Source organism: Molossus molossus, unplaced genomic scaffold, assembly GCF_014108415.1.
Source record: "Molossus molossus isolate mMolMol1 unplaced genomic scaffold, mMolMol1.p scaffold_m16_p_14, whole genome shotgun sequence".
Lineage (NCBI taxonomy): Eukaryota > Metazoa > Chordata > Mammalia > Chiroptera > Molossidae > Molossus > Molossus molossus.
Genome location: NW_023425349.1, coordinates 19,515,449 through 19,531,731, shown reverse-complemented (window position 1 = coordinate 19,531,731; position 16,283 = coordinate 19,515,449). Strand labels below are relative to the sequence as shown.

General features: G+C 44.3%; 1 protein-coding gene across 1 annotated transcript; it reads left to right on the top strand.

Annotated features, from left to right (window-relative positions):
* The first annotated feature begins 859 nt into the window (after nt 1–859).
* Nucleotides 860–15,398, top strand: CUNH9orf43 (chromosome unknown C9orf43 homolog). The gene is made up of 13 exons (XM_036261732.1): nt 860–1,049; nt 1,152–1,302; nt 4,053–4,131; nt 6,623–6,723; nt 8,512–8,575; nt 9,505–9,653; nt 10,345–10,495; nt 10,846–10,936; nt 11,452–11,534; nt 11,732–11,819; nt 13,881–13,960; nt 14,896–14,962; nt 15,178–15,398. The coding sequence occupies exons 1-13, from the start codon at nt 899–901 to the stop codon at nt 15,396–15,398; spliced, it is 1,476 nt and encodes a 491-aa protein (XP_036117625.1). The 5' UTR covers nt 860–898.
* Nucleotides 15,399–16,283: the final 885 nt, after the last annotated feature.

Here is a 16,283-nt window from a genome sequence, read left to right as displayed (position 1 = left end):
AGTCTACTGATTTGCTGTTTGAGCAAACCCATTAATTTCCAGTGCATATTATAGCTGCCTGTATGAGAGTTGGAGCATGTTGAAAAATGAAGCATGTCATCCAAAGTTTTAGGCCATCTAAAAGCACTTCTGTAACTACATTCGTTGTGATTTGATACGGCTTTTTGCAGATGGTAGTATCTTCTCCCTAATGATTAATAAAAGGGAAAAGGAAAGTATGCTGATATTTACTCTGAAATATATACCAGACCTTTTAAAATCCATCAACTACTTTTTGTAATGACCCTGTGAAGTAGGCTTATCCTCATTTTGTAGATGAGGAAATTGAAGCTCAGATTAACTAGTCTTTTAATGGTGAATTCGGAGACCTTTTGAAGTCAGTCTGTTCCCAAACTCTTGCCCCTTTACTTCACACTAGGTATTTTCATACTTGCTTGTTACCCAATTCTTTTTTTATTTTTTATCCTCACCCGAGGACATTTTTCCATTTTTGTTCAGATAGAGTGGGAGGGAGAGAGAGGGGGACGGGGGAGGGGGGGGGCGGAGAGAGAGAGAGAGAAACATTGACGTGAAAGGGACTCATTGGGTGGTTGCCTCCCGCAGGACCCCAGCCAGGGCTGGGAATGAATCGCAACCAAGGTACATGCCCTTGACCGGAATCAAACCCAAGACTCATTGGTCTGCAGGCTGACACTCTAACCGCTGAACCAAACCGGTCAGGGCTGTTACCCAATTCTTAATTATCCTATGACCACCGTTTACCTACAAGTAGAAATATTTTATGCTTTGAGTCCAAATTAAGATCTGGCTAGTGTATAATACTTCCTAATTATGTTGTTGTTTCTCCAGATGGCTAGAAAGCTGCAAGGTTGGCTTTTGTCCTAAACCATTTGTAACTATGGACTTGCCAGATGAGAGCCAGTGGGATGAAACCACCTGCAACGTGGCTCTTTGTCAGCATCCACAATGCTGGGCAGCAATCCGCCGAATTGAGAGGGGCCACCCTCGAATCCTGGGCTCACCCTCCAAAACTCCTGTGGATGTTAACGGTGAATTAGCCAGCCTGTTTCCTTCCTCACAAGATCTTTGAACTATTTCTGTTTGGTTCCCTTTTGACACGTTACGTGTTTTCATCTTGTCTGCTTTCTCAGATAAACTCCCAGTGCTTACCATTGCAAACCTCTCAGATTCCTGCTTCCAGGCTAAGAGACGTCCTCATCGTCATTTACCAAGACTTACCTTCACGAAGCCTCACTCTTTATTGTCTCAGGGTTCAAAGTTTAAATCCAGATTTCAAGGCAGGTAAATTATCATGGAATCTTTTTTTAAGAGCCTGCTATCTCAGAATTCTGGGTTGATTTCCTTACTCTTATAGATGACTTTGAGAAAGCTAAATAGATGACTTGAGAAAGTTAAAAATAAAACACCAGTTCAGTTAAAGAAGTGGTAAAGAGGCTGTGGGAAACTAAAAGCATTCTTATTTGTGTTCTAGGAGTTGGCTAAAATGGGAGCTATATTAGTTTGCTAGGGTGCCATACAGACAGAGTACCACAGACTGTGACTTAAACGACAGAAATTTATCTTCTCAACATTCTGGAGGCTAGAAGTTCAAGATTAAGGTGTTCAAAGCCCTCTCTTCTTGGCTTGTAGGTGGACACCTTCTTCCCTGTGTCTTTTTTTTTTTTTAATCCTTACCTGAGGACAGTTTTTCGATATTTTGTTCAGATAGAGTGGGAGCGAGAGAGAGAGAGAGAGAGAAACATAGACGTGAAAGGGACACATCGAGTGGTTGCCACCCACACAACCCAACCAGGGCTGGGGACAAACTGCAACCGAGGTACACGCCCTTAGTGGGAACTGAACCCGGGTCTCTCCAGACCACAGGCCAGTGCTCCAACCGCTGAGCCAAACCGGCCAGGGCTTATTCCTTATGTCTTAACGTGGCTTCCCTCTGTGAGTGTCTGTGCTAATGTCTTATAAACACACCAGTCATAATTGGATGAGAGCCCACCTATATGACCTCATTTTACCTTAATTATCTTTTTAAAGATCCTATCTCCAAATACAGTAAAAATCTGGGGTACTGGGGGTTAGGACATCAACAAATGAATTTGGGGGGATACAATTCAGCCCATATCAGCTCATTAATTTCTGTGGGTCATCAGAAAACTGTCCACACAAACTTGTCTTTCTTTTAGTTTTAGGTATGAAACTATAAGCTCCTGAAGGAAAGCAACGGCTTTTCCTTTTGAATATCCTACATAGTTTAGGTACTCAGTTAGTGCTTGCTGATATATGAAGATAAGGGAAAACTTAGATTTTTAAAATGTGAAGACCCTGTTTGTGGAATCAAAGAACTAGTGCCCTTTTAGTGGTTTCTTGTCTTCTATTCGATTTAAGCAGCTCTTGATGGTTTTTCTTAAGTTAAAGATAGTATAGAAAAGGATAGGACTACTTTCAGGTTCTCTAGGATGAAAACCCAGTCAGGGCCTGTGAAGGCAAAGACCGAGACAGCATTTGTTTGACTTGCACTCATAGATATATCATAGCAGAGGCTATTTTCCTGGGCACTGGGGGTAAAGTCTTTACCCTCAAGGGGCTTTTAACCCAGCTGGGGGGCAAAGAACCATTCATTGTGATGAGTATGGTAAAAAGAGTGTCCCCTAGATGTGTGCAAGCACATGGGAAGGATTCCTAACCCAGGGCACTGCTTCTGTATAGGTGGCATCTGTGCTTAGACCTGAAATTAGAGCAGTTTAGTAAAGGGGGGTTGCAGGCAGGAGGAGGACAGGAAGAGAGTTCTAGACTAGAGAAATAGCACATGCAAAATCCAGAAGGCAAGAGGAAATTCTTTAGGTATCAGGAAAAAGTTCAGTGGAACATAGAGCAGGAATGGGAGAGTGTCAGAGGTGAGACTGGGGAGCTGGAGTAAAAAGCAGGGGCCTCTATGATGTAGGACTTTATAAGTCGGGCTGAGGAGTTGGGACTTTACCCTTATATCTTTATATTTATTCCTTTTTACATTTCACATTTTTAAAAATAAAATAGCAAGTGATATGAAAGTGTAAGAGGACAGTATTTTTCTTGTTGTGGTAAATATATACAATATAAAATTTACCCACTTTAACTATTTTTAAGTGTACAATTCAGTAGTATTAAGTACATTCATAGTACTGTGTAACCATCACAGCTATCCATTTCTAGAGCTTTTTTGTCATCTCAAACAAGAACTCTGTACTCATTAAGCAATAGCTCCTCATTTCCTCCTTCTTCCAGCTCCTTATAATCTCTATTATATTTTCTGTCTATGAATTTACCTACTGTAGTTACCTCATATAAGTGGGATCATACAGTATTTGTCCTTTTGTGTCTACCTTGTTTCTTCTGGCATAATAGTTTCAAGGTTCATTTGTTTTGTAGTGTATATCACAATTTAATTCCTTTTAAAAATATTCCTTTACCCAGCCGGTGTGGCTCAGTGGTTGAGCGTTGACCTATACACCAAGAGATCGCCGGCTCGATTCCCAGTCAGAGCACATGCCCATGCTGTGTGCCCCGTCCCCAGTGCGGGGTGTGCAGGGAGCGGCCAATTGATGTTCTCTCTCATCGATGTTTCTCTCTCTCCCTCTCCCTTCCTCTCTCTCTAAACTCAATAAAGAAAAAAATTTAAAACAATTCCTTTGTGTGCATATACCACATTTTGTTTATTTAACATGTTTTTGGACATCTACATCATAGGTACTTAATAAACTTTTAATAATGGTGATGTAACTATCTATAGCTAGACAGAGAGAGGCTTAGGCTATGTGTTCATTTTGATTCAACAAATAGTTGTAAAGTGTTTGCAATGTTCAATGTCTGTTTGGGAGCTGTTTCAGGGAAAACAAACAGTACTTAAGGAGATGGTGAAATCGTACATTCATTTACTTGTAAGTATTCAGTCCAAGGCTTTCTATAATTTAATAGAAGGCTTTTTCTCATAGAACTAGTTTTATCATCCCAAGAAGTCTTTTGTGTCTCTGTCTCATGTTCATAAACTCTCATTTTTTTAGGCCTCGCACGGATTTACCTGACAAAGATTTGATTAACTGTACCAATAGATCTTCCAAACTAAGTGACAGATTGAAAAAGGTACTTCCTCTGCATCTTCTCTTTACTGATGGGAATAAAATATTTGCCTTAACTTAGCGTTGTTCCTTGGGATGACTGCAATCTAAATAATGATAATGATCATCATGATGATGAATACTGTCTAACACTGGGCCCTTGCTATATACAATAGACTGTTTGCTAATGGGTTTACATGCTCTGCTGTTTCCAGTGATCCCAGACACAAGTGGGTTTGATTTGTGGCAGTTTTGCATAGGTGAGAATTTTGTCTCTATCCTACATAGAATGTGTTCAGCTATTAAGTAAACACTGTCATCTCATACTATAAGGAAATTAAAATGCTGGAATGGCATAATAGACCTAAATTGGGCCTTAAGATCATCTACTCTAGCCATGGCCGGTTTGGCTCAGCAGTTAGAGCGTTGACCTGCGGTCCAGAGGGACCCGGGTTCGGTTCCCACTAAGGGCACGTACCTTGGTTGCAGTTTGTCCCCGGCCCTGGTTGGTCGTGCGGGTGGCAGCCAGCCACTCAATGTGTCACTTTCACATCGATGTTTCTCCCTCTTCTCTCTCCCTCCCACTCTATCTGAACAAAAAATGGAAAAAAATGCCCTCGGGTGAGGATAAAAAAAAAAAGATCTACTCTACTCTGATGACTTACAAACATTTTTTTAAAATCCTCACCTGAGCATATTTTTTCATATGTTTTCAGACAGTGTGGGAGGGAGGGGGAGAGAGAGGGAAAGAAAGACACTGATGTGAGAGAGACACACCACTTGGTTGCCTCCCACAGGACTCCAACCAGGGCTGGGGATCGAACCGCAACCAAGGTACTGGAATTTAGCCCGCAGCTCTTCGATCTGTGGGCCAACGCTCTAACCACTGAGCAACCGGCCAGGGTGATTTCAAACATTTTTAGTTATGACCTACAGTAAGATATACATTTTATAACAAAAATATCATGGAACAATTCTTACCCTAACTAAGGGAGATGATGTACTCTGATATTTTCTATCCTATTCTATTTCATTTTTAAACAATGTAGGCTGCAATTTACTCAATTTGATTCGATGACTTATGACTAAGTTGAAATTTCAGTTTGAAGAATATTACTATGGTCCATCTCATATATTTTATAGTTGAGGAAATTGAGGCCCAGACAGCAAGTGATTTTCTAAAGCACAAAGCTAGTTAGGGGAAAAACTAAATTAGAGTTTAGGAAGAGAGACCCTGCTACTTATCTACAATAAGAGAGATTTACTATTCTTTACAGTCCTATTGATGCCTTTTATTTTTTTCATGAGATACTTCACTTTTCAGTGTCATGAGGTGAAGAGTATAAGTAACTAAGAGAGAGAAGATAGGTTTGAATGGATGAATGAACAAAACACTTAACCTCTTTGAACCACTTCGGAACAAGAGGGTTCGATTAAATTAGTTTTAAATTAATTATTTGAACAGATGATACATATACATGGTTCTAAATTCAAAAGGCAAAAAAGAGTTTATAGTACAAAGAAGTCTCCCAAGCCAATCACTTCCTTTTCATGGAGATAACTTTATTGTTAACCACCTCCTTTTCCTACTAGGGATATGGACTAGATGACATGAGGTTTCCTTGAGCACCAGTGTTCTAGTATCTTAAATAGCTAAATGTGAAAAGAGTTAAGACTTTAACTTTTTGTTGTTGTTGTTAATCCTCACCTGAGGATATTTTTCTGTTGATTTTTTTAGATAGAATGGAAGGAGGGGAAGGAGAGGGAGGAGGGGGAGGGAGGGGAGGGAACGGAAGGAGGGGAGGGAGGGAGGAAAGGAGGGAGGGAGGAAAGGAGGGAGGGAGGTAGGGAGGGGGAGAGAGAGAGAGAGAAAGAGAAGCATTGATGTGAGAGAGATACATCAATTAGTTGCTTCCCACACAACTCTGACCACGACCAGGGATTAAACCTGCAATCCAGGTATGTACCCTCAACTGGGAATCGAACCCACAACCCTTTGGTCTGTGGGCCAACATTCCAACCGCTGAGCCAAACCGGCTAGGGCAAGACTTTAACTTATATGTAGATGCCTATAATTGTAGACAGGCTGTAAAAGTAAAAAACGTGGTTCTGTTCATATCAATTCCTTCCCTGCTCCCAAATTGTATTGTAGTATCTCCAGAGGGTCTAGGTCTTTGGAGTGGAGTGGCCATAATGAGTAGTGTTCCCTTCCGTAAGCCCCAAGGTACCCTCATATAGGATGGGGTTGGGAGTTGCTAAATGCTACCCTAATGTCACAGGGAACCAGGGTAGACTATTCACTTATAAATCCTCACTCTTCCAGTACCTGTACTGATATCTGGTTTCTTGGGGGAATATTATAAAAATGTTTTGGGGATGGGAGAATGTCTTTTTATTATCTTATGAGCCACTGTACCCTTTTGGTTAGCATGATAATTTAGTCCTTGGTCTGATACTGAGTACCATCAGGAGCTGGTACCTTCAAACCATGCATAGGCTTTATATTTTACTCTTAGCTTCCAGTGCTAAATTTGAATGAGACAAAACTTCCTTGCCCTCAAGATGTTAGAAATATGGTTGTAATCTGGATCCCCAAAGAACCAAAGGAGCATGTGGGGTGAGTATCATGTCAAAATCTTCAGTTCTTATGTTCTGCAAAGCCCTGCTGTTCTCTGCAGGCCTCCTTTTTGTGATCTCCTTTTTAGCCACCTCACTGCAGGTAGCAGGAGACCAAGCAGAGAAGGTCATAGTCTCCTGCTTCTTCCTCTTGCTACACAGGAATTCTATTTTAATGCACTTTGAGATTCATGTCCTGGGACTTCTCTACATCAAATTCTGCATGGCAGTGCCCAGCCAGTGTGGCTTAGTTGGTTGAGCATTGACCCATGCACCAAGAGGTCGCCGGTTCGATTCCTGGTCAGGGCACGTGCCCGGGTTGCAGGTTCCATCCCCAGTTGGGGCACATACGGGAGACCACCATTCAATGTTTCTCTCTCACATTAATGCCTTTCTCTCTTCTTCTCTCCCTCCCTCCCTCCCTCTCTAAAATCATATTCTCGGGTGAACAAATGCTCTCTATTAGTTTTTCTTTTTTATAAAACTTAATTTATTTTTGTTATAGATGTTTCTCCTTTTTCTCCCACTGATTCCCCCTCCCCCTCCCTCCACACCCTGTCCCCAGCTCTGTTGTCCATGACCTTTGTTCATGCATACGTGCATATAAGTTCTGTGGTTTACCTCTCCCCCACCACCCCCTCTTCTGGGGATTATCAGTCTGTACCCCACTTCCACATCTCTGGGACTATAGTTTTTATTTTTCTTTTCTTTCTTTTTTGTTTTATTTTTTATTAATCCTCACCTGAGGATACTTTCCCCATTGATCTCTAGAGAGAGTGGAAGTGAGAGAGAAGGAGACAGAGAGAGAGAGAGAGAGAGAGAGAGAGAGAGAGAGAGAAATATCTATATGAGAGAGACATTGATCGGCTGCCTCACGCACATGCCCCAATTGGGGCCAGGGTTGAACCCACAATCCAGGTATGAGCCCTTGACTGGGAATTGAACCCATGATTCTTTGGTGTGCAAGCCTACGCTTCAACCACTGAGCCACACCAGCCAGGGTTGAGAACTGGTTTTTCTTATTAGCCATCAGCAACTAGTGAAAAAGTTTCCAGTGAAGCACATGAATCTTTGGTTTCAACCCCAAGGCCTAATGATCTTGTAAATGCTTCTTTAAATATGCATTCTTTGTGCATATATATGGTGTAAACAAAAAAACCACCTAAGGGCTTATTTCCTTTCATATGAAAGAAGCCCAGATGTAGGTGGGTCAGGGCTAGTATATCAGGTCCATGAGGTAACCAGAAACCAGAGTTGCTTCTAGCTTTCTAGGTCATATCTTCAGCTATGGCTTCCATTTTCCAAGGTGCTTCATGGGGTATTTTAAGGTCTAAATGACTGCTAGGGCTCCAGCCATCATATCCATGTTCCAGGCCAAAAGGAGGAGAAAGATGACACAGCAGATATACTTGAGCACCTCCTCATGCTCAGCAGTGAGAATTCAGTGCAAACCAGATAGATTTGGTCCCTGTCCTTCTGCAGTCTTATGGTGGTAGAGATTCAGACATTACAAACATCATCACACCTAAGTATAGAATTGCTCATTTGGATTAATGTTGTGAAAGTAAGTAACTGGATTATGTGAGAGAATGGTGGGAAACCTAATTTAGATGTGAGGGTGGAGATCTTTTTTGAGCAGTTTCTGGGCAGCAGGTACAGCTGGGCTCCTAACCAGCCATCTCTGAGTACCAAATAGAAGATAGAAATCTTCATAGTCATCATTCACAAATGTCCTTGGTGCATTTGTTTAAGATGTCTGGAAATAAGTTTTGGTTATTCTTATTTCAAGTCCAGCAGAGAGGTATATTGTTCCCAGACGGGATGGGAAGAAGAAAAGAAAGAAATCTGTAGTGGTAAGTTTGATATTGTGGCCAAAGCTTTATGGTATTACTCTGTAAAGTTTATTTTTGTTTTCCTTTCATCTGTTCTTTCTTTAAATGAATAAAATTTGCAAAAGAAAACCCTTCTTAAGAAATAATTACCAAATCATTTTGTATTCAGAGACTCTTTTTCCCTACCTCTTCCCTGTAGGAAGGTGAAGAGAACCTTGAAGAGAGGTTAGGAGGAACTGTTTCAGGGAACTAGAAGTTATGATGGACCTGGGCTTTTACTTCCTTTTGTTATTTTAATGTTTTTTTAATTTTTTTTTGAGAGAGAGAGAGAAACATCAATGTGAGAGAGAAACATCTATCGGCTGCTTCCACATACCCTTTACTGGGGATTGAGCCTGAAACCCAGGCACACGCCCTGACCAGGAATTGAACTGGGACCTCTCAGTCCATGGGACGATGTTCAGCCCACTGAGCCGCACCAACTGGGCTGAGCTTCTACTTCTACTATTTATTGGGTAATTGTATCCTCGAAGAGTCACAGAGCTAGAAGGTTGCTACATCCATGAGAAGAGTGTCTTGGTCCATTTTTTTTTCATTGCTGAATCCCAGCCCTAGTCCTGTGCCTACACGTAGTTTGCCAATAAATATTTGTTCAGTTTGAATACATGAATAACCTTTTCTGGGGAAAACAAAACAAAACAACGCATCCCTGTATGATCTGAATTCAGTAATAGTGTTGTTGGGGAGCCACAGAGGGAAGAATATGGTGGCCCTCATAGTGCAGATTGGGGAGGGACTGCTGCTGGACGAGGTCTGCTAATAAGGAGTTTCATGAGCTGGGGTCGTGTTGGCAGGCTGGGAGGCGGATGGGAAGAGGTGGCATTGAAGGGAGTGCTTCGGGGAGTTCTTTCCATTGTTTCCCTTCCAGAAGGCAGTAATCTCTACTTCTGTCTGGAAAGCAGGACATAGAAACACAGTTGAGATCTTCAGGGATAATTGTACCTCCCCCTTCTCCAGTACATGTCTTGGAGCAACTAAATTCAGAATTCCTACCTCTCTGGAACCAATTTGACATGTTACCTCCGGATCTCCTGAATGAGTGAGTATCATGTAAGCCTGTGGGAGAGCCAGGGCACCTGCTCTTCTTAGAAGCTGGGGAGGGTCTAAGCAGTGAGCTCTCCCTGAGTAGGGAGGGGAGAAAACCACCACCATACTGTTCACTGGGCTCTTAGACTTACCAATACACAGTGGTGACAGTACTCACCACCATTAACCAAGTACTTCCTGTCTTCCAGGCCCTGTGCTAAATAAGCACATTACCTGTATTCTCTCATTTAAACCTCCACTAGGAGGTAGATCCAATTACTCTTCTCTTTTTATAGATGAGTTATGGATAAGTGGGAGGCAGAATGGATATGTGGTTTGGAGTGAGACAACCTTTGCATTTTGTATTGAAATTTACTGGCTTTGTGAATTTTGATAGTTTAGGCTCTTTAAACTTCATTTTCCTCGTTTGCAAAATGGGGACAATAATACCTGCCCTCAGGGTGTTGTAAGGATTCACTGGTATAAAGCACATGAGCCTGAAAAAGAGTAAATACTTACTCCAAATAGCTATAATGATCATAGTTGCATCTGAAAGTTGTTAGTGAATGAGCACCTGTTGGTACAGACCTGTTAGGCCCAAAGGGGGCATTTCTTCACAGTTGGAGCCCTTTTTATGTTTCCCCTCAGCCACTCTCTCCAAGAAGAGCTGTTGCTGATTGTCTGGTTGTCTCTACCCCCTTCAGTCTTTTGTCAGATGAAGGGAAAACTGTGCTTTGTCCTGAGATGAAGACACAATTGGCCATGATGAAAAGGAAGCCTCCTCTGGAAAAGAGCCGTCCCGACAGTGCCATCTGTGCTGAGATGTTTCTGTTTGTACACCGCCTCACCCTGCAAGTAAGTTAGGGAGCCTCAGAGCACGGTGTCTACATCCAGACTCCTCTGTCTTCAAGGCTGGAACAGTTGACTTTCTATTTTTCTTTCTCTTCTATCCTCCTACTCTGGACCCAAGTGCCACAGAGGCATCAGCGTGAGAGAGAAACATAGATTGGTGAAAGCAAATGTGTGGGGAGGATCTGAGGAGAGCAGTGTTCTCTATTTCTTCCGCACCTCATTTCCTGCACCTTTCCCCTCGCCAGGGCCCCTGCATGGGTTCTCAAACAGTGCGAGTTGACTAGATGGATAAGTGAGTTTGGGGGATACATTTGGAGACAGGGAAAGACCTACATTTTTCTTTTTCTTTCTAGACACCAGGATTGAAATATTCTGCACATTTGAATAAATCATATTGTAACCTGAAGACAGAAGGTAGGTTTTCTGCTGCTGCCAGATCTCCAGGTACCATTCCTCCTTAGCCCACAGTTCTCATACTTGATCTTTTTTTGGTTAATCCTCACCCGAGGATATTTTTCCATTGATTTTTAAAATTTTCTTTTTCAGAGAGAGTGGAAGAGAGGGAGGGAGGGAGAGAGAGAGAAACATCAATTGGTTGCCTCCTGCATGACCCCAACCAGAGCCAGGGATGGAATCTGCAAACCAGGTACATGCCCTTGGCAGAAATTGAACCCATGACCCTTTGGTCCACAGGCTGACACTCTAACTGCTGAGCCAGGGCCTCATATTTGATCTTGGTCCAAATTCAGTTATGTCTATGGCCACAGTCATACAGGGTCACATGTAGAATTCAGGAAACTGAAATTTTAGGAAGCAGCCACCACCACCACCACCCCTGCCTCAGCTTGGTCCAGACCAGAGAGAGTGTCACTGTTGTGGAACAGGACACAGCACGCAGCGCAGGGTGAGGGTGGGAGCTATCAGGGAGAAGAGGCTGGAGCTGGTCCTCTGGTCCCCAGGTCAGAGGAAGCAGCAGCAGCAGCAGCAGCAGCAGCAGCAGCAGCAGCAGCAGCGGAAGTTGAAGACACCTACTAAGAAACAGGTAGAGTGGCAGTGAGGGGCCACCTAGGACTTGCTAACACTGCGACAAGTGGGCGCAGCCTGGAACAGGAAGGGATATATAAGTGCTGGGATTCTCCCTGTTCTCTATCTGGTTATAGATACAAAGTTCCTATTTGGTTGTAGATACTAACTTTTTCACTTTCAAAAGTTCTAATTCAGTTCTCATTTGGGTTTCAGGAGGCTAAAAAGAAATCCAAGAGTGACCCACAGGGCCAGAGCACTTCACGTAAACGTTTAGGTACCATGGTTTGTGACCCACGCTATGGTAAGGAGAATATGGGTTGAGAGTGACAGAATCCCAGGATCGAGCGGAGGGCAGGAAAAGCTGAGTGTCCTTGTCGTTTGGAAACCTGCCTTGTCAGGCCCTCAGAATTGTCCTTGGAATGCTTTGGCTTGGCTGTCATCCTTTCATCAAGTATTTACTGAGCAAGCTGGGCCAGGTGTCTGCTTCACATGGGATGTGAGAGAGAACCCGAGCATGAGTCAGCTGTTTTCCTTCAGCTCCTACTTTAGAAAAGGCAGAGCGGTTTGAGGATGAGCACGCCCATGTTACCGAGGAGAAGACCCCTGAGGGCCCATTGGCTGATGAGGCAGAGATCCGGCCCCCTTACTAAAACCTCAAGAGAGTTCTAAAGAAGCAGAATCCAGGGCCCTCCGCTTCCTCTGTCACAAGTCAGTCTCTACAGCCTCAGGTTGAGATCAGCACTTTATCTAACCTTGTCTAGGAGGCAGGTAGAAAATTCTTGACAGGTGATCTTTTTCCTCTAGTATTCATGCTGGAGGTAAGAATGGGCATCTTGCCTTTTTTGGAGTTCTTACCATGTCTGAGCTGCAGGATATACTTACTCTAGTCCCTCTGACATTTCTTGGCTTACGTGCAGAATAGAAGGAAAGGAGGGAGAAAGAATCCCCCCTAAACCTTCTGCCCTACTTAGGCTGACTGGAATGTGAAAATAACTCTAATCACCAGAATTCACTCTAGTCCTAGGGCACTGGGAGGGCTCGGGTGAGATGTTTACTGGGAAGCAAGCTGCTCTCGGTTTATTTCCCATCCCATGGAGCTCTCTGATCCAACGGTGTCCTCTAACTCGAAGATCTAAGAAGGCTCCCCACCTTCACTCAGGAGGTAGACAGAACCAGAGCTGTGGCCCAGAGCAGGAGGTAATTTGGCCAAGGTTAGCACCCCATCCAGGGTGATCCACACTCCCCTGAATTCCACTCTCGTGCCTTTAGTTCCTTTTCCAATGCCTTTAATAGGAGCAGTGTTGCTTGGGGGAGTGGGGTGCCCATTTAAATTGTGCTTAGAGCAGTGGCCTATCCGTACTGGGTTGAGAAAGGCCTTATGGAAGAGATGATTTTATGTTGGATCTTGAGTACAAGTGTGGGTTTTCCTGCTATGGAACAGAATTCCTGGAGGTGGGAACAGCCTGCACAGAGGCATCTTGGAGCAGCCTGGCTGCTCAGGGAACACGGAGCTGTCCACTATGGTTGTGGGGTTGGCTATTTAAGGGAGAGAGGTGGGTAGGGACTTGTATGGCCTGCTGAGATGTTTGACCATTATCGTCCAGGCCAGTGGTGTTCCACCATGACTGCACACTGAAATCAACTGAGCTTTTCAAATCCTAATTTCTGGGCTGCGCCCTTAGATCTATTAAATAATGATTTCTGGTGTTGGCACCCAGGCCTCAGTGTTTTTTGGAACTCTCCGGTGTTTTAGTGTGCAGCTATCGTGGGAACCATGTTGGTAGGGAGCCAACACAAGTGTTGAGTAAAGGAGTTCCTTGACTGACTTTGCCTTTTACCACAATACCTCTGGTGGCAGCTTGGAAGATGTTTGTTTAGGGAAAAGGAGACTGAGAGTGGAAACAATCAGTGCATTTCAGGACTATTTGGGGATAAAGCTGATGCAAAAGAATTCTGGAACGAGAGCTTTTTCGGGAAGGGGTTTCATTTTCAGAAGCCAATATGGGTACATTAGGTATGGTGCAAGAAGGTCAGAGGAATATAAACTGAAAAGCTAAACTTAGGGCTTCTTTTGCTGCTGTGCTGTGCAGGTAGCTGTCTCTTAGGTTTCTTGGAGGAATCTTGGATCTTTCAACACACACTTTACCTTAATCTCTAATTCTGTAATAGATGTGGGCACAGTCACAGGTGAACAGAATCACAAGTAGAACTCAGAAAGCCTGACTCCGTTTTAGCTGCCTCTAAGGTCCTGTCTTGTCCTGGATAGGGAGTCATTTGTTGACTAGGGGGTCAACTAGAGGCCCAAACAATGGCATATGAAATACAAATAAGGAGGGAACTGAGTGGACTTTGTGGTCACTAGGTCACAGAACTCTCCCCGGTGAGGAAGGTGACAAAAAGCAGCAGCAGCAGATGAAGAAAAAAGGCTCCACTTTGAAACAGGTGAGAGTTGCCGAGGGCCATTCTGCTAGGGCCCTGTCTCAGTTATCTGTTACCGCCTGTCTGCCTCGAAGCTGAAGCCACAGCGGTTTGTTATTTCTCGTGGTTCTGTGGGTTGACTGGATAGTTTGTCTAGTCTTGCTCGATGTCACTCACGGAGCCACATTCAGCTGGAGGCTGGGCTGAGACTGTTGGCCTAATTGCCTTGGTTCTCGTAATGAGTTTACATGTGGCCAGTTTGGGCTTCTTGACAGCGTAGTAATCTCATGCGAGCACTTGCTTAAGGGATGGGCCCGGAGCTGTAGCAGTGTCACTTCTGCCACATGTTAAAAGAATCCCAAGTCTAGCCCTGGCCAGTTTGGCTCAGCGGTTAGAGCATCGGCCTGCGGTCCGGAGAGACCCGGGTTCGGTTCCCGCTAAGGGCACGTACTTCGGTTGCAGTTTGTCTCCGGCCCTGGTTGGTCGTGCGGGTGGCAGCCACTCAGTGTGTCCCTTCACGTCGATGTTTCTGTCTCTCTCTCCCTTCCTCTCTCTCCCTCCCACGCTATCTGTACAAAAAATGGAAAAATGTCCTCGAGTGAGGATTAAAAAAAAAAAAAAAAAATCCCAAGTCTAGCCCAGACTCGAGAGGAGAGGAGAGAACTCCCTCTCTCGGTGGAGCTGGAGCAGCGTGTGCACGCGGGGACGGGAGGAATTGTTGGCAGCACCTTCCGAGGCTCTCCCCGCAGCTGACAGCTGGGCAAGGGCAAGAGTGGGCCTGGCTTCACCTGGTCAGCCTGCAGGGCAGAGATGTGTGACGCAAGCGTCCCTCTTCAGTCTCAGGAGTGGGATTTTTGTCCTGTCTTAAGTGTTTATTTATCCAAGGAATGCATCATTTCGAAAAACCCTTTGTTTCCTAAAGTTTCAAGTTTCTTTACACTTACTCCAATAAATTTCAGGATTCCACAGAGAGGCCACAGGTGGACTATGCTGAGAACTACCTGGATTCCTTCCCCAGTGAGCAGAGTGAGTTACTAGGGTGGGGGAGCCTTGGGAAGTGGCTGAGGACAGGGCGAGCGGAACCTGTGTTAAGCAGGATGGTTCACCTCCCTGGATGGCACAGTCCTCATCCCTAAGAAGGGTCCTGAAGACACCCCAGCCCTTCCTTTTCTGTCCTCCATTTGTCACAGTTAATTGGGCGGAAGGCTACAGGTAAAATTAATGGCTGGGTCTTCTTTTAGATCTTAAATTATCCAAGACAGAATCCACTAACGAGGACATTACTACTCAGATGGAGGTTATGGCAGGAGCCCAAGAGACGACCCCAAAGGACCTTTCAGCCAGTACGTCTAGAACAAGTTGGGACTCTGAGCTCAAACTACTGAGTCCTCAGTCCACTGATTATGAGAATGAGAAGAACAAACTCCCTGGGACACGGAGAGAAGAGTCTCCGGAGGCATAGGCAGAAAGCATCGCCGGGGCAGCTTATTCCATAGCAGGATGCCTAGAAGTCTGAAGACGGTGACCTTGGACATAAGGCTGAAAGGACAAGGACTTCTTCTCCCTGGAGCCTTTACCCGGGCTTGAGCTTAGGTATCCTGTTTTCTTCATTCACCTCTGCTTGCCTCTGAAGTAAGTGAGCGGGAAAGATCCCCACACCTTTTAAACCTGGATTGTTTCTCTTCAATTCGGGCAGGAATAATTTGGTGATTAAACCTAACTGCTGTTTAATCAAAAGACTCATTCTCTGTTTCTGGGAGGGGGAGAGGTATTTCTTGGTACATTTTCTGGGTCACTTGCACCTCCTCTCTGAAGTTTCCAGTTGCAGGAAGATGAATGTGACCCGAGGGAGCCCTGCTGTGCTCCTGGCTTTTCCTCTCAGCCCCTGGAAATGGCTTCTTTTGAGGACGGCATCGACATGCTTATCCAGCAGTTTGTTGTGTTATGCATGACACTCCTGTGTGTGAGGTGCAAGACTCGTATTATCCAGAAAGAGTCTGAAAGCCCCAGTTTCTGAGTTACTGAATCTGTAGAAAAGTTTCCCTGATGCTCACTAAGACTCAGAATTTCAGAGACTCAGGATTGCGTCAAATAGATTTTTCTCATGTTTTTGTCCTTAAACTTTTTAATATAGAAAATTTCAAGGTTACATAAAAGTAAAGAAAATAATATAATTAAATTCTCATGTACCCAATAAAAGCTCTGGGCCCTGTGCCCAGGAGCCCAGGAGCCCAGGCAAAGGCACTTGGGGCCCCAGTATTCTCAGCAGCTGTGCACTGGAAGGTCGAGCCGCCTTCCCACAAGTGGGGCTGGCTGGAAGGAGAGTCTCCACCTCTTAGCCGTGCTC